Genomic DNA, 18,276 nt, shown 5'->3' on the forward strand with positions numbered 1-18,276 from the left:
GCGAACAGCACCTACGGCACGTCTATGATGCTATTTCAATTTTTTAATCCTCAATAAACACATTCTTGCGTTAATCGCTGTCCAAATTACTGAACGACCATTGACATTTCGGCCAGTAACTACCTATTTATTCGCTCTTAGAATCGTTTAAATTTAGTTTTCAGTTGATGAAATTAAATTACGTATTTTTTATGGTTCATTTTACGATTGAAACTAAGCACGACCCGATCTAAAAATCATACCATTAGTATGACAAAGGTACCTGTACAATCTGGCCGAACATGTCAATTCCAACGGATCGAATTAATTAATTTAATAGCATATCTTTCAACACAATAGAAAAGAGGATCCCTTCCCTTTCTTTCCCGCCGAATTCCAAACGTGTACACAACAACACTCAAAGCAGGTGTGATCCGTTCATTGACAATGCTGCCCGGCACGCGTGCCACCCATAACAAACGAGAGCAAAAATTCAAATGAGGTCAGAGTCAGAGCAGCCGATCGCGACGCGACCAACGAAAGCGAAAGTGCGCGGCACGGGCGAGCGCGAGCGATCAGTTTGCCAGAGTTACTGCCGGCTGCTGATGGGCTTGCATTGCGATCCCACCAAGCCGACGACGACCGACGGGGTGAAAGTGAGCCGCCTGTTGCGCGCGCATTAACAAACCAACGCGGCGACGCCTTAGTTTAGTACAAACGATAGAGCTGTGCAGTTGATGCTCATTGAGTAGTTGAGTGCAGTTGCTTTTGAACACACCGTGGAGTTACGCCAGTGATGTATTCGATGGGTGGTGGTTCGCTGTTGTTGCTGCTGCTCTTGTTGGGGAACGGTGGTTACGCTTTGAAAGTTTCCACCACGAAAATCGTTGGCGGTCAAGAGGCAAAGCCGGGTGAGTTTCCCTATCTGGTGTCGATTCAGTGGAATTTTGCAAACGGCTCGCGGGCGGTTCATTTCTGTGCTGGGACAATCGTGCAAACGTCGTGGATACTAACGGCTGCTCACTGCCGCGAGACGACGTTCGACGTTGGCTGGTTGGAAGTGGTGGCGGGTGAGTTCGATCTGCAGCACGTGGACGGCGGTGAGCAACGGCGCAATGTGAGCAGATTTTTAGTACACGAGCAGCGGGCGCCCGGTTTCGTTGGACCGAACGATGTTGCTTTGGTAAAGATTGAAGGCTTGTACTGACAGCAAGAGTTTGATTACGATTTTTTTGTTACTTCAGATTAAATTGGTTGAACCATTAATTTTAACTGTAAACGTTTCAATCGTACAACTGGACAGCAGAAAATCGCCAATATATGGGTATGCTTTACTGCCAGGATGGGGGTCGGTTTCGACAACCGTCGAGCCTATTTATCCAGCGAAGCTGCAGAAAGTCGACCTGCCGGTGTTTCCGTACGATGCATGCTTGCAGTACTTTCCGCTTTTCAGTCCGCTGGAAGAGACGAATTTTTGTGCCGGAGAGCTTAGCGGGTCGGCTAATGCGTGCCACAAAGATTCCGGAGGGCCGCTGGTTCAGACAATCGACGGAACCGAACTACAGGTGGGCATCGTTTCCTGGGGAGCGTTTCCCTGTACGGCGTATCGCAGTCCCACCGTGATAACCTGGGTCAGTGCGTTCAAGGACTGGATTCGGATCAGTATAGAACAGAACTCGGCGCAGGAGTTCAGTGGAACGGTCAAAGCCAATGCTTAATCAATCATCAGCCGTTATTAACCAATTTAATTTAATGCTTCTAATGAATGTATATTTTTTCCTATCAAATAGTTAATAAAAATAAATAAATACACTAACAATTGCCTACCTTCAGAACAGCTCCTCTACCAGGTTTCGATAGTACTGAACCTGGTCATGTTCCCGTTTGCGCTGATTTAGTACGAAGACAATCGGACAGTCTAGAGAAATGCAAGCAGTTTCAAACGATCGCTGACAGCAGGATTTACACATCTAAAATTAGAATGATTCATTGCAAGTCAGGTTGAATCAACAAACACCAATTTTACCTTTTCGCCAAGTTCAACCCGACGCTCAAGACGGTTAATCTTATCGGCCACGTAGCAGACAGTTCGCTGAGGATTCTGCAGGCATTTGTCGCAAACCCCCCGATGAGTTTGCTGGCCGCAATCCCCAATACAGCTCGTAGTTGAAAAATACTGCGAAATAGTGCTCTTTTTCGGTAGCTGCAATGCGCTAGCCAGCGAGGAACTCTTGCCACCGGTATTGTGCAACATTAAGAACTTTCTTGGTAGATCATTGTACCACTGATGAACGTCAGCGCCGATCAGCAAGAGACATCGATTTAGTGGCGGTATTATCGCCTTCGAAATGTAGTAGTTTGAGTTGATTTTCAGCCCACTGTCCGCCAGTAACTCATCCGGGCTTCTGACTAGACGAATCAGAGGCACCAACGGTGGCCCATTGACTATCACGTACGGGACGCGTTCACCGCGACGCGGTTCTCGCCGTGGATCTACCAACTTCCAGCGGCGAGTCAGCTCCAAAGCCGGTACGCACGCACCCGGCTTGTAGCCGTCCTCGCCGCGAAACTCCTTGGCAAAGATAAAGTCCTGCAAATTGACTCGCCCTTCGAGAATTTTCGTAAACTGCCGACAGGTGTACTCCTTGACCTTCGAAACGTCCCGCGTTTCGAACAGAATGCGTAAAACTTTCTCAAGCATTTTTCCAACCACCGGACAGCCATCCCTTCGGACGGTTTCAATACCTTTGGCTTCGTACACCGGTTTCTCCTGATCTGCAGTTTCGTACATATAGCCTACGTAACGTTTCTTGGTCTAGAAAATAATTAAACGTAAATTTAACTGAGACCCAACTTTATTTTAGGGAATTTGTTACCTGTAAAATGCACGGCTGATAGACCTTTTCCAGCTTCAACTTAACCGGAGGTGGATTATCTCGTGTCACCGCTTCAACTATCTCCTCTCCGATTTGGAAGGCATCCTCCTTGGTCCGACCGGGGCAAAGAACAAACAGCGAATCCGTATCGCCGTAAACTACCTTCGCACCCCATCTTTCCGTACTTTCCACCATTTTGATAGCCCGCTCGAGCGTTTCTCGGCCCTTGCTGACGACACTGTCACCGACCTCCACACAGGGCATTCGACCGCTGAAATTCGCAGCCGTATAACCGTACGTTACATTCGCAATCAACTTCAGTCCAAGCTGCCTCGAATGAAGTACCCGCTGCAGCACCCGATTCTCTTTGTGCAGCTTCATAGAACCCTTAACCATCAGGCGAGTCGTTAAGATTTCGTTCAACATTCGCGGCAGCACGCCTTCCCGAACGGAAGCTTTTACGAATGCCACACCACACGGAGAAATCGTTATCAAATTGTTGTCTACTAAAAACTGCAGCAATTTACGCGATAACTTCAACTGGGATGCACCGAATTCGAACGGTTCTGACTCTCCCTCTCCCAAATGTTCCACCCGTCCGAGGCACGTCGAAAAACAGTAATTATAGGCAATAATCATACTCGGGTACAGACTTTGAAAGTCCAAAACAATCAGTGGATCCGCATAGAACCGAGAGCCAGGTTCCAAAATCAGCGGCAAATATTCGGGTGCTCGCATGTGTGCCCTCTGCTGAATGCTTGGTGACAAAGAAACAAAATTTCTCGGCTTTGCTATCCTCAACATCATGCTTTCAACCCGAAACTGAGACCCTCGCGATAAAACTTCATAAAACTGAATACCGAAAAGCTTCGCCAGTTCAGCAGTTCTCCCGATCAAATCCAGCTGCTGCAGCAGCTCCAAATTTCCATTCACCCGTTCCAGATAATACTCGTACACAATCCACTTCGAGTACGGCTTATTCCAAAGTCTCGTCAGCAGTCGAAACGAATGCCGCGGAACGCGGCGATGCAAAATATGATAAACAATATTCTCAAAACTGTAGGAAGTAAGTGCAATCTCATGCCTCATCAATCGCCAAATATCCAACAATATCCGACCGGGAATCTTCAACCCCGCACTGTACTCATGCATCTCGAGCAAATCCTGCTCTTCCTCCTCGGACACGTGAACCTTCTCCGCCGTCGGTACCCTCGACAACATCTTCATCAGATTCATCTCCAGCGCGTAACCCCGCTGAATGATGTAACCCCAGGAGGCTTGCTCAATCTCGTACCCGGCGAAAATATCCGGATCCCAAAACGATATCAACATCAGAAACTTTTCGTACAGCTCCCGTTCGTTCGCAACCGTTACGACATCGGCCGTGTAGATGCACTTATTGTACTTGAAAGCCGGCGGCTCGACGGTTTTGCCGTCCGCATGTTCACGGTTGAGGATTATCCCGCAAACCGAAGGCGCCCGACGGTGATCCTCCGGGACGTCGTTATGAATGCGATAGAACATTGCCGAAATTGGGTCGATTTCCGGATTTGGACACAGCTCGCCGCGCGTCTGCACGTGAATTTCCACCGACATTATGGCCAGATGGTTGTACTGAAAGGAAAAAGAAAGATTAAGAATTAGGAGCTTTCGTGTTCAATTGAATGGCATTACCTGAACCGTCCACATCGATGAGTTTTGTGAGTATACAGTTGACTTAAACCATACATAATCTCTAAACTACCTAGCCTAGATGGTAATCAACTGGTGACGGTGATGATGATGGTCGACTGATAGTGCGATACTGAGAGGATCGTATCATCGGTTTTTGGACAATATATCTGATAAATTTCTTCACAATTGATTCGAAAGGAGTGAAACAAGCACCACCATATGTCAAAACAACCATGTCAGTACTTGATTTGATTTCCATTTTTAAACCGTCGAAGGAAGACATGATTAATCGGGGATAGGAAAATTCGCTATTTGAACCGAAGGGGGTTCGAATCCGGTTGTGCTGCGATTACAGCTTGGTTCGATCCATAAATCCCCCAGCTTGGGGGATTTTAGCGAATTTCTTCGACAGTTTCATATGCTTGAAAATGTCTGCCACCTTTCCCCCTCCAGTAGCCGTAAAAAACTCCTGCCCAGGAAGCAGTTTGAAGTTTCTGCATCATCTTGCATAGCTTTTGGGATCATCCTTTGGAGGCTTCGCACCCCACATCTGGTCTCTCTTTGTTTCGTTCTTACAACCGGATACGATGCGAACCATTTTTACAGCATAGTTGTCCGGAATTCTATTAACATGTTCTGTCCAACCGTGTCCGTGTTATAGCTGTAGCTAATTTATGAATACTGGGTTTACTGTAGAGACGCGTGAGTTTGCTCTTCAGTTCCCTATTTAGTCGTGATAACTCGCGTTTGTCGTGTATATGAATGGTTTCCGGTATGAATGGTAGGACCCATTCATGGAAGGGTTATTGCGACCGGATATTTTATACTTTGTTATTCGCAGATATGGTAATTATGATTTGGCCCGCAGAATGCCTACCCCTGGGCACCAGTGCCATACACCGTTCTCCTGCATACCACCATTATAGTTGCTACCTAATTTTGTACACTGGTTGGTACATGGTTGGATAATGCGTAAAACAGACACAAGCCGGTACAAGTAGTACAAGCCGGAATACAAGCAACCTTAGAGGAGATCGGGTAACCAACGCCGGTGGAAACTAAGGTCGTACACCAACAGGGAAGAAGGCACAGTGTTGTCTCGACACTGTAAGATGGAAGCCCCATCACAAAACTCGGTAGCGTAAGCCCGGGTACGGCTCACTAAACTAAAACTAAAAAGAGTCAAGAAAATTCAACTCGGAACATTCGGCATGGACAAAGGCGACGAAATAAGGACATAGAGAGGAGATTTGGTACCTGGAACTGTAGATCGCTAAATTTCGTTGGTAGCAATAGGGTGCTGCTCGATCAGTTAGAACCCCGAAAGTTTGGCATCGTGACACCCAATTTTTGCAGAGCGATGAAGCGACCAAGGAGCTGGAAACGGGCGTTGTACTGTTGGGCAAAATGCAGGATCGCGTGATGGACTGGAAACCATCATAAACGTGCATTGTCCACACGAAGCTGGAGGTAACCGACACAAACGATAGCGGCCAGAGATGCATCAACTTTGCAGCTTCCCGAGGCTTGGTAATCAGAAGCACTTTCCCCACAAAGATATCCACAAAGCCACCAGGAGATCACCTGACCAACGAACTTTGAACCAAAGCGACCATATTCTCATCGAGAGCCGGTTTTTCTCGAACATCACCAACGTACGCTTCCTACGGGGTGCGGATATCCGCTCGGAGACCTCCGGCGAGAAATTTATCAGCTGAAGAATAGAGCCGCCGGAAAGGACAGACTCCCGGCAGAGCTCTACAGAAATGCCCATGAACCGCCAGCAACGGCACTTCATTGGATAATTTCTAGGATTGGGAAGAGGAGAAATTACCGGAGGAGTGGATGGAAGATGTAGTCTGTCCCATCTACAAAAGGGGCGACCGGCTAGATTGCTGCAATCACGTTGGTCGAAGCCGCCTACAAGGTGCTCTCCTAGATTTTGTTGCGTCGTCTATCCCCAATAGCAAGAGAATTCGTAGGGCTTTATGGGGGCCCGTGCTACTATGGATCAAATTTTTACTCTCTAACAAATCCTCCAGAAATGTCGAGAGTACAACGTGCCCACGCATCATATTTTCGTGGATTTCAGGGCCGCATACGATACAGTTGAACGAGGACAGCTATGGCAGATAATGCACAAGTACGGATTTCCAGACAACCTGACGCGGCTGATCAAAGCTATTCTGGAGCGAGTGATATGCTACGTACGTGTTTCGGGGACACTTGATTCCTCTCGAATCGCGCAGATGGTTGCGGTAAGGGGATGAACTGTCCTATATGTTATTCAATATCGCTATTGAAGGTGCGATCCGGCGAGCGAGCATCGAAACGAGAGGAACAATCTTCAGCAAGAATAGCCAACTCCTAGCCTCTACAGACGACCTCGATTTCATTACTAGAAACTTTGGGAGGGAGGAGACAATCTACGCCAGACTAAAAGCGGAGCCTAGGAAGATTACAAATCAAAAACCAAAACCTAATATATGGTAGGAAGAGGCTCCAGAGAAAGCAACCTCCCACGGACAGTGGCTATTGATGGCGATGAACTGGAAGTGTTCGTCTATTTGGGATCTCTGGTCACCGCCGACAATAATACGAGTAAGGAGTTTTAACGATACGGATAATGCGGAATATAGACCCCAAAGTGGTCGTTAGCCTCTTATCCAGCAACTCCGATCCCGACCTCCTCGTGGTACCAGCCGGAATACGAGCAACCTTAGCGGAGATCGGGTAACCAACCCCGGCCCCAGTACGGTTACACACCTAAACAACACAAACTAACAACATTCAAGCATATTCGGAGCGGAATATTCGGCATCGATCTAGGCGATGAAACAAGGACGACGAATGGAGACTCGGTACTTGGAACTGCAGATCGCTAAATTTCGCAGGTTGCGAGCGGGTGCTGATTGAACAGCTTGAACCCCGCAAACTCGGAATCGTAGCTCTGCAGAAAATCTGCCGCAAAGGAGAGAAGGTATGGAAGATCCGTGGCGGAAACGCCCAGTTTTACCGGAGCAGTGGCGCTACCAACGAACATCATTAACGTGCACTGCCCGCACGAAGGTAGACCCGACGATGAGAAAGAAGCGTTCTACGCGAGGCTGGAGGCTACGTACGACAGCTGATCGTCACGGGACATCAAGATCGTCATCGGGGATATGAACGGCCCAGGTCGGTAGGGAAGAAATGTATAGACCGGTGGTACGACCCCATAGCCTGCACACCGACACGAACGATAACGGCCAACGATGTAACAACTTGTATGATATCCACAAAGCCACCTGGAGATCACCTGACCAACGTACCATGAACCAAATTGACCACGTTCTCATAGAGGGCCGGTTCTTCTCTAACATCACGAACGTACGCTCCCGTCGGGGTGCGGATATTGATTCTGACCATTACCTAGTAGCAGTACATGTGCGCTCAAAGCTGTCCACCGTATACCGGACACGTCAAAGCCGCCCTCCTCGGCTGAACATCAGACAGCTAGACAACCCACAAGCTGCCGAGAACTACGCGTGAGTACTGAATGAGGCACTGCCTTCTTCCGAGGAGCTAGGTGCTTCAAACCTCGAAGACAGTTGGGGCAGAATACGCTCGGCCATCGGAGAGGCCGCTACCGCGGCACTAGGTATTGAGCCTCGGAGTACACAAAATGATTGGTTTGATGGGGAATACCAACAAGCGGTGGAGGAGAAAAAAAAATGCTTGGAAAATTATCTAAGTATTGCCACTAGAGAGAACCTGGCCAAATACCGACGAGCTAGGAACCAGTTGGCCACGATCCTGAAGAGAAAAAAGCGCCAAAAGGAGGACAGAGATCGTGAAGAATTAGAGCAATTCCGAACTAATGACACGCGCAAGTTTTATGAGAAGGTGAACCAAACTCGGAAGGGCTACACATTGAAACCTGACATGTGTAGGGACGAGGGAGGGAATCTAATTACAAACGAGCGCGAGGTGGTCGACAGTTGGAAGCAGTTCTTCGATGAACACCTCATTGGCGAAGTCACAGAAGGAGGCGGAACGAAAATGAACCTAGGAGCGCCCATGGAAGATAATAATATCCTAGCACATGATCTCCAAGAAGTCAAACGAGAAATCAGGCTGCTGAAGACCAATAAAGTCGCTGGAAAGGACCGCCTACCGGCAGAGCTTTATAAACATGGCGGAGAAACGCTAGCAAATGCTCTACACTGGGTTATTTCGAAGCTTTGGGAGGAGGAAAAGCTACCGGAGGAATGGATGGAAAGAGTGGTTTGTCCCATCTACAAAAAGGGTGATGGGCTAGACTGCTGCAACTATCGTGGTATGACGCTGGTAAACGCCGCCTACAAGGTACTCTTCCAGATCCTGTTACGCCGGTTGTCACCGATAGCACATGGTTTCGTAGGGAATTATCAGGCGGGTTTCATGGGGGCTCGCGAAACTACAGACTAAATTTTTACTATCCGACAGATCTTGCAGAAATGTCGGGAGAACAACGTGCCCACTCATCACATCTTTATTGATTTCAAAGCAGCATACGATACAGTCGATCGAGACAAGCTATGGCAAATAATGCACGAACACGGTTTTCTGGACAAACTGAGGCGACTGATCAGAGCTACATTGGATCGAGTGATGTGTTTCGTACGCATCTCTGGGGCACTCTCGAATCCCTTCGAGACGCGGCGAGGGTTGAGACAAGGTGACGGTCTATCCTGCATGCTGTTCAACATCGCTCTTGAGGGGGTGACCCGACGAGCGGGCATCGAAACGAGAGGCACGATTTTTACCAAGAGTAGCCAACTTCTAGGTTTTGCAGATGACTTCGATATCATTGCCAGGAACTTTGCGACGGCGGAGGCAATCTACGCCAGACTGAAAGCGGAGTCTAGGAGAATTGGGCTAAAAATAAATGCGTCGAAGACCAAATACATGAAAGAAAGAGGCTCAAAGGAAACAAACGTGCGCCTCCCACGGATGGTAACCGTTGACGGCGACGAACTAAAAGTGGTAGAGGAGTTCGTGTATTTGGGATCGCTGGTGACCGCGGACAACAACACTAGTAAGGAGATCCAGCGGCGCATCCAAGCGGGAAATCGGGCCTACTTTACTCTTCGTAAAACGCTACGATCAGGAAGCATAAGCCGCCGCACGAAGCTAACAGTGTACAAAACCCTATTAGACCGGTAGTTCTTTATGAACTTGAAGCCGTGACGCTGCTCACGGAGGACTTACGCGCCCTTGCCGTGTTTGAGCGGAAAGTGCTGCGGACGATATTTGGCGGAGTACAAACTGAAAGCGAAGAGTGGCGGAGGCGTATGAATCACGAGCTACAGGCACTGCTTGGGGAGACTCCCATCGTACATCTAGCGAAAGTAAGCAGGCCACGGTGGGCCGGACACGTCGTAAGGATGCCGGTGCGACGAAAATAGTCCTCTTCAACAACCCCACCGGCACCAGGAATAGGGGGGCCCAACGTGCACGATGCCTCGACGATGGAGACGACTAGGAAATTGGCGGCGAGTGGCCCAAGACCTAGTTGAATGGAGACGAGTGCTTGAAACAGCACGAGCCACCCCGGCTGCTTGAAACAGCACGAGCCACCCCGGCTCTACGGAACGGCTCTGGGAACGAGTAGCCCAGAACCGAGTACAGTAGAGAGGAATTCTTGTTACGGCAAGAGCCATCCGCCATAATAATGATAACACGAATGGTTTCATTCTGGCCGTATTCGACGCGTCTTAAGTCAGGTCGAAGGAACTCTCTATTTCGTAGAAAACGAAACGAATACCATGAGAGATATTCAACTCTGGATGGTCAAAAAATAATAGATTTTCGTAAAAAAATTTCGGGTGTTGGAATTAAAATTAAGCGTTAGGATATTCTGGCCATTGATTAAAGTATATGTGAAGATGTATCTTGGATTTTTCGAATGCCAAAATATTATGCTGGAAGCAGCTGGACGCGTTGATGTTCTCTAGAAAACAGTTCCTTGCTGGCGGTACGTGCCAGAAACTGACGGAGTATCGTAGAACGGATTTCAATGATGGTTTTGGAACTTTAGATCAACACCTAAATTGCTACGTAGCGATTTTTCAAAATTCGGAAAATTACCAAAATTCATCAAAAATCGCTCAGCTCATAAAGAATTGAAAAATTGAGATAATGTATTTCTACATACTGGAATCCTAGATTTTGAAACATGGTTTCGAGAAACACGCATTAAAAGTTTTGTACAGCGATGCACTTCTCTTGAGGTGATCCCACTGTTTTTCTCGAGACTTTTCACACTTTTCAACGAGATCAGATTTCGAAAAATCCTTTTAGCATGACATTTCTGAACGTATCAGCCTCTCAAAAATACATTAAAATAAAATTCGAGTTTTCCGACTTTCCACAGTAGGATCCTCCCTTAAGCGCGTATTGATTGACTCGAAAGATAAATACCAAATTTTTATTGGCCCTCTCAATTATGTAAGAGCAATGTTCACGGAACGAGAGCTTCTCATCAAGGTGTACACCGAGGTCTTTAATGATAGAGACTCGCCAGGGACTCGCCAGCCGATGTTGTAGTTCTATATAATCGGGCTTTTAGCGGATAAAAGAGATAACCGAGTGTTTACGCACACTAATGATGACCTCGTTTTTTTTTTGTATGTCAGAAGGGCATTGGGTTAATGACCTCGTTTGTTTTACACCAGTCGACGAAGATAATGACAACCCGTTGGAGTTCGTGATAATCTTTAATCAACTTGGCACTAAGGAAGAGCTTTAAATCATCCGCATATAGAAGTCCGCATCCTCTAGATAACACTGCCCATACATCATTGAAGATTAGTGAAAAGAGTAAATACTATATTGCTCCCTTGTGGGACATCAGATCGGTTACAAATTTGATTCAAATGTGTATTTCCTAGTCTAACAGACGCCGGTTAACCAGATATAATTTCAGCTAATTCACAAAGTTAGACAGCGCACACATCCGCTTTACTTTGGCCGCCTTCATGTCTGTGTAAAAACAGTATATATTTGAGCACCGTTTTCCATACTTCGAATGCAGCGTGGTGTGAACTCTGCAAGATTAGTGGTAGTCGAACGTCCTGAAAAAAAAATCCAAACAGGTTACAGGAGATATGACGTTTTGCTTCATTAAACAGAAGCTTATTTACAAGTCTTCAATAGCTTCGATCATGCGCTTCTAGAGGTGTCAAAACGTGTAGGATTTCATGATGATAGCCTCGTTTCTTTCCACGTTATCTCACACAGCTCACTTTGTATGACGGATTCGTACGGCGCTTTGAACTCCACATACAGAAGATGAGTCTTCTGGACCTTGTCACAAGACACAGGGTGAAAATTTGATTCGTCGTGAGGCGATTCTCACTAAAAGCAGCTTGGTACTTGCCGTCGAAAAGTTCCGTTAACGATCGCAGTATAGAGAACAGGATACGAGAGAGTGCGCTACAGGGAATAGCGTCTCCATTCAATAGCGTCTGGAAGTGCTTCGTTCACCTGGCTGCTAACGCCGTTTTGCTAGTTAGCAGGTTGCCAGCACGATCACACTCTTCCCCGCAGCTCGTCTCTCTATACGTTTCTCTGTTCTGACATGTAGCCGCAGTAAGCATGCGACTACTGGCCTGATTCTTTTCATCTGGCATTCGGCATCAAACCAGCGGTTAATCTGTCTTTCACGCGTCGTGCCTGCTACTTTTCTCGCAGTTGTTTCAATGACACCTCGGATGTTCCTCAATAGCCAAATTATATCTTCTTTAATTGCTGCTGCTGCTCTGCGATTCGCTGATCAAGCTTACTGGCCTATTCCACTGCCACGCGATCTACCGTCAACAATAGTGTTTTTTCAGCGCGAGCCTTCGTTGCGTTCGACAATCTTGAGCGAATTTAACTCACGACGAGTCCATATTTGGCCCCCTAAAAGACCGTACATCGATGAAATCTGAAAAATATTGACCATCAATCAAGACATGACTGATCTGAGAGCTAGTCTCCATTTGGATTCCTCCAGGTTTGTTTCCAAGTATTCAGACGTGCAAAGTAGATGCTACATACGGTCAATCATCTGGTCACGGGAAAGTCTATGAGCCTTAGATCGTTATCATTGGTCGACAACATGAAGGTTATGTCTTCCAATTTCTTTCTCCCACTTGGGCACTCTCTTTTAGGTTCGGAGGTTACTTTCGAATCTGTGAGACTTTTTGTGAGTTTCACACATCTTTTTACCATCATGCTCATTTCTCTCTCATTCATCTTGAATAGATTTATTTTTAGCATTCCGAATTGCTCTTGAGTATTTGTTCCTGACCAAAATATACTTGTTCTCTATTTAACTGAATACACTTTCCCTTTATCTGGGCGAATTCACTAGTAAACCAACCATCACATCGATTTGTGTTTAGAATTGTTTTCTAGTAATCCTAGTAATGTGTCCATTGTTTGTAGGCATTAAATCATAATTTTGGACACAATTTTCAAACGTTTCATAGGTACTACAATTCACGCACTGTTCTGTGGCAAATATCTTTTCTCCATCTTGCTTGGAAGTAACAGGAAGAAGCTTGTGCGTCAAGTCGACTCTGTCTGTAGTGTCTGCCACGATACCCCTTTTCACCGTAATTTGGCTAACAACATACTACAATAATGTAAATAAAAGATTGTATAGATAAGGCCTGGATTAAGCTGGTCGTAAGTTTCGAGTTTTTATGATTTATTAATGGTTACAAACATTATAAATAACACAAATATGAATTTTGCAATTTTTTGGTCATGTTGATTTTGATTTAAAATTAACATCTAGTCTTTATGTGAGGAATTTCCAACAAGAAATCTTATTTCAATTTAACCAAATTTTTTTGACGTAATAGTCTAAACAAACGACAAAGCGCGAGCTATTTTTCAATTCTATTTTAACAATTGGCAATTAAATGCTTAGTACGAATGGGAAAATGTCAGCGAATAACTTTTTTTTAAGCATTTAGAATACAAAAATTTTCTCGCTGCACAGAAAAAAAGTAGTACAGAAACGTCGGGTTGCTCAAAAAGCAAGAAACACGGGGGGGCATCTAGCATACTCTAGCTTACCTCGCAAGTAGCTTTAGCCTTCTGAAGATTTTCGAAATTGACTTTAAAGCCGAAGGTGTTGCCGAGCTGAGTGGTAGCGGAAATGTTTCCGCTGTTGTCCCCCACCGTCTGGCTATCATTGGCAATCATGGGCTCCTCCCCTAGAAGGCGCTGTTTCATAGAGGCGATTTCGGCGCTGTGCGGTAACTGAAAAGTACAAAATTTGAATTCAAGCTCAATGATTTCCCCGAAATAACCCCGGAATTTAAACTTACCGTCGATTGATTCGACCCATTTTCGTTTGATTTTTGACTGTTTGTACGTGCTTGCGACGAAGCAATAATGTCCATTCCGTCCTCTAATAAGGGCGCTGGCACTTGTGCGATCGTTTCTTCGGAAACGCTTGTTTCCATAAAGGCACTGGAAGTGGGTTCCTCTTTAGTTGCGCTGCGCAAGCGTTTGAACGTTGTACTTAGTGACAATCTGGCTTTTCCGGCATTTTTGCTTCGTTTCCGTCGTGCACTGTAGCTCGGCAATTGCAAGCGGTCAGCACTCGCTGGCAACTGGTCACCTGCGAGAGCAGGCGAAGACCTAGTGGTATTCATTGAGAAAATTTTCGAGACAAGTGATTTTCGTGAACTGCAATCTAGCTGGCTGTCGGCGGAGATCAGGGAGCTCAAATTAAGTGCACTGTCGTGGTCAATTTTACTTTTTGTAGAGCTCTGAGTCTCCATGTTGGTTGCATCGTCGCCCACCATAATTGCCTGCATCTTTTTTATCTTGATTGGACTATCCTGTTCAATTGAAGCGGCGAGATCCTCGGATTTTATGCTTTCGATTGCTTTCAGCCAGACTTTGGCCTCGTGTTTGGATGGAGGTTTAGCAGCCAGATGGATGGCTACTGCGCGGTTGGAAGTTACTAATTCTTTGATTTTGCCGCTGCCCGAACGGGACCTTGGGTCCCCCACAACTTGGTCAATATCTTCCCCATAAATCGAACATAACTTTTCGTATCGCAGCTGATTGAGCGAACTTAAACCAGGTACAACGCTTCGAAATTCTTCCAGATCATTAAAACTATTGCCACCGATATTCAGCACTACGTGGCCGACCTCTTTCCTACCCGTAATATCCGCGGGATCACCGTAGAATGGTTCCTGATGAACGACCTTTGGTATTGCGAAATCATGTACCGCCTTTAGTGCGTCCCCAAACGAGGGAGGTTTCTCCTGAAGCGCGATTACTACCTTTTCATCGCTTCCAGTAACCGAACCGAGCTGATAACCGGTCAAACTTTCGTCGGAAGTTGAGCCAATTTCGTCAAAATCATCAAACGCTAGAGTTTTTTCGTAAAAGCTTTCGATGTTAAGGTCTTCAATTTCCTCCGGTTCTTCGCTTTCCGGTTGAAGTGGGGCGATCGGTGAACATACCACCTTCTGGTTCGTTTCCATTGGAATTTCCGACAAGTGTGACCATGTGGCACTGTCAGCGGAGCGCGACAGCTTGTCGGATATGTTTGCCAGCTCACAGGCGGTGTCTGATGTGGCAACCTGAGCTGGCTTTTCCTTGAGATGAGCCATCTCCTGCTGACTGAGAGGCTTCAGCAGTACTTTCGGCGATAGTTTGATGATGTTTTGGAAGCGTTGTGACAGCACAACATCGATTTCTTCCGGTTGAAGCCTTTGTTTGAATGGTGTCCTTCGTTTCGGTTTCGGTTGTTGAATTGCTGGCTTGGGTTTGGGTTTTTTCGAGCGACCACGACCGCGTTTGGTTCCACTTGAGAGACCCTCCTGGGGGTCCCAATTGTTTGCTAGATCATACTCGCGCGCTAGACGAAACTCGTCGTACGGTGAAAGATCTCGCTTTGGTTCTTTTTGTGGCGAATCACTGGGAGGCAGCCGGTAGCTTGAGAAATCCATTTTGGATAGTCTATAAGAATAATAATTGTAAACTGACAAACTTGTTTCAAAGGAAGAGCAAAACTCTCACCTGATTTTTAGCTCTTTCAGTTTTGGAGGTGGTTGTTTCTCCGGAGTCGATTGGCCATTGATTAATTGCAAACCGTTTTGCTCGCCTCTAATTTTTTTCCTTGTTCTTGGTGACAGCGGGCCGGCTGGGGATCCATTCGAGAGTGATCTTTTGACGGGTTCACTTCCAGTCTCTGCTTTCAGCTCTCGTGAACGCCTCGACCGTTTTATTTCAGGTTCTAGGCCGTTCGTTTGAACCCCGTTAACCGGCGGCGCCGTACTGTCGGTAAATGTTCCATTCGAGCGATTGCGTTTTGCTATCGGCGCCAAAGTTAAATCATCGACAGCCCCGTCCAGTTGCGGAATAATGTTCATAAGCATGTCATCGTCACTGGCGTTTAATAAATTGCTACAAAAAAAGGAATCAAAAGTTAGTGCATTATATGTTATCGTTTTACCAAAGAAAACTTACCCCTCATTACTCATCTCCGGTTGTAAATCTAGCTTCGAAGTATAATCCAGCAAAAACTCATCGTCCGAATCCAACGTTAAATCACCTTCCAGAAGCTGACGTTCCAGCTCGGCAACTTCACCCTCCTCAGTCCGACTTTCCATCATAGAAACTGTCTCCAAATTCCCACTCAGGGTTGCATTCAGTCGTCTGTTACCGGACTGGGACAGCTCAAGCAAACTCCCAGCCGTACAGGGTACTCGATTCTGACTCAGTTGCGTCAGCGGTGCCAGCAAACTGTCGCCGTCCCGTTCATTGTTTTCATTTTCCTCCAGTTCTCTCATAATACCCAACAACTCGTGGTCCTCCTCGACAAAAGAGGCATCCGGATTTTGTGACATGCTAATGATGCGATCCTCGTCGACAGAATCCGAAAAAAGATCGAATCTTACGTTTGAGCAATTCGCAAAAGACATTTGCGTAAAACTTTTATGATTCTGAATGCACGATGCATCAAGCAACTGTTCTTTGTCGCCTATTTCTGAGGGATAAAATGAAACCGGAGGTTTCACTCGTTTTACATCCTTTGCCTGCGAAGATTGTGACACTCGTCGTTGTTTTTCGTTCAGCTTGGAAATCAACACACTCCGATAGAACCGATCGCTCTCAGTTACGATTTCCGTCTTACCACTTTGTGACAAACTGACAGCCACTGGCTGCTCCAGCCCGAGTAAACGCCGTCTAGCGCATTCATCATCCCAAATCGAAGCTATACCAGGATTAGCGTACTCCGACTGTTTCCCCTGCTCTAGTGTAGTACGGTTAAGAATATCCACTGCCTGAATGTCGATTTCGTACTCAGAAGTAGACATTTTCGGTAATTCGGCGTCAGAACCGATCCGCTCACAGATCGCTTTGGTAGGTACACGTAGAAAGCTCATTCCGTACAGATTATAATCGATGAAAAACTGCAAAATATAAGGAATATGCGTTTCGTACGTTTGAAACACCCGCGATAGGATTACACCATTCATCAGCAAAGTGGTGGCTTTCCGAATGAAATGCGGATTGTAGAGATAAATTTTAAGGAACAAATGCTCTTTTCTGTGGTACCCGTAGATTGGTGTACCCTTAACCAACGCTATCCGAAAAACGTGCGATTTTGTCGAACTGGCATTGCCAAGCGATACGTTGATAGCCTTATCCAGACCGCTAGCGAGTTGATACATGAAACGATCGACAGCCAACCTATCGGTGCCGGTTCCATCGTACGGCACGTACAGATAGGGAAAAACACCGTGAATATGCACACAGCTGTGTACCCCATCGGATGTTGATCCGAACAAACGAATCACTGGAACCTGTTATGAAACAACCCTGCGTTAGTTAGAAATTTTAAATTCGGTTTTCCACACAAAACTGACCTGCTTCACATCGCACCCTCGAAACTCGGAGTAGCAAGTATCGAACCTTACTTCCGGCTTGTGCATGTAGTGATCCACGCTAACAATCCGGATCGATGTCGTGCTTTCGCTGAGTACCATTTTGTTTCACCCGGCACTTTTGCGCTAATCAGATGTTTTGTTTAATCTCGTAAAAATCAATCGTACATAACCTAGAAAACGGTGCGAAACTAACGCTCCAATTGTTCGGCCATTATAGTCGAACTAGACATAAAAGCATACGGGTTAAAATATTAAATTTAGCGGATTTTTGATTTAGAGCAATGCGCAAAGTTATTACTACAATTTTAAAACCGTTTACTACCGCAAAACCAGCGCTAATCGAATTCACTCACTTTGATATCGGCTTCGGTTGTGCAAAACTGCAAAATGCAACTGCAACTGCAACAGCATTGACAGTTAAAACGTAACGCCCGGCAGCAGACAGAACGCAATGTCTAAAAATTACGTAACATGCATAAGGTTTATATATTGTAGTAACGAACTACCTTTAACGGTGGATGAACAAAGAATAAAATATATTTCTTCAACTAATGTTAACCTGTCTAACTCCTGCAAACCTATGCCTACTCGATCATCGAAACTTATATTGACGAATCTAAATATACAATATGTTACTAAATTCGGCCATCCTGAAAACACTTCGACCCGAAGTGCACCATTAAATATCGGTTGGATTCCAATGTTTTAGATTAGATGGATCAAAGATGGAACTATACGGCAATCTGCTATTCTGTTGTCCTTCTATATCAGCCACAACATAACGATTATTTGGAAGGACTTTTTTTTATTTC

General features: G+C 46.0%; 2 protein-coding genes across 2 annotated transcripts; one reads left to right on the forward strand and one right to left on the reverse strand.

Annotated features, from left to right (window-relative positions):
* The first annotated feature begins 775 nt into the window (after window positions 1-775).
* LOC128739302 (trypsin-1-like) lies at window positions 776-1,697 on the forward strand. Its single transcript, XM_053834779.1, has 2 exons — window positions 776-1,162; window positions 1,224-1,697. The coding sequence occupies exons 1-2, from the start codon at window positions 776-778 to the stop codon at window positions 1,695-1,697; spliced, it is 861 nt and encodes a 286-aa protein (XP_053690754.1).
* A 111-nt stretch (window positions 1,698-1,808) lies between these two features.
* LOC128741285 (DNA polymerase zeta catalytic subunit) lies at window positions 1,809-17,790 on the reverse strand. The gene is made up of 8 exons (XM_053836987.1): window positions 17,444-17,790; window positions 16,041-17,380; window positions 15,591-15,977; window positions 13,877-15,530; window positions 13,623-13,808; window positions 2,856-4,469; window positions 2,006-2,794; window positions 1,809-1,949 (listed from the first exon to the last, which is right to left on the reverse strand). The coding sequence occupies exons 1-8, from the start codon at window positions 17,561-17,563 to the stop codon at window positions 1,809-1,811; spliced, it is 6,231 nt and encodes a 2,076-aa protein (XP_053692962.1). The 5' UTR covers window positions 17,564-17,790.
* Window positions 17,791-18,276: the final 486 nt, after the last annotated feature.

Source organism: Sabethes cyaneus, chromosome 3 (assembly GCF_943734655.1).
Source record: "Sabethes cyaneus chromosome 3, idSabCyanKW18_F2, whole genome shotgun sequence".
Classification (NCBI taxonomy): domain Eukaryota; kingdom Metazoa; phylum Arthropoda; class Insecta; order Diptera; family Culicidae; genus Sabethes; species Sabethes cyaneus.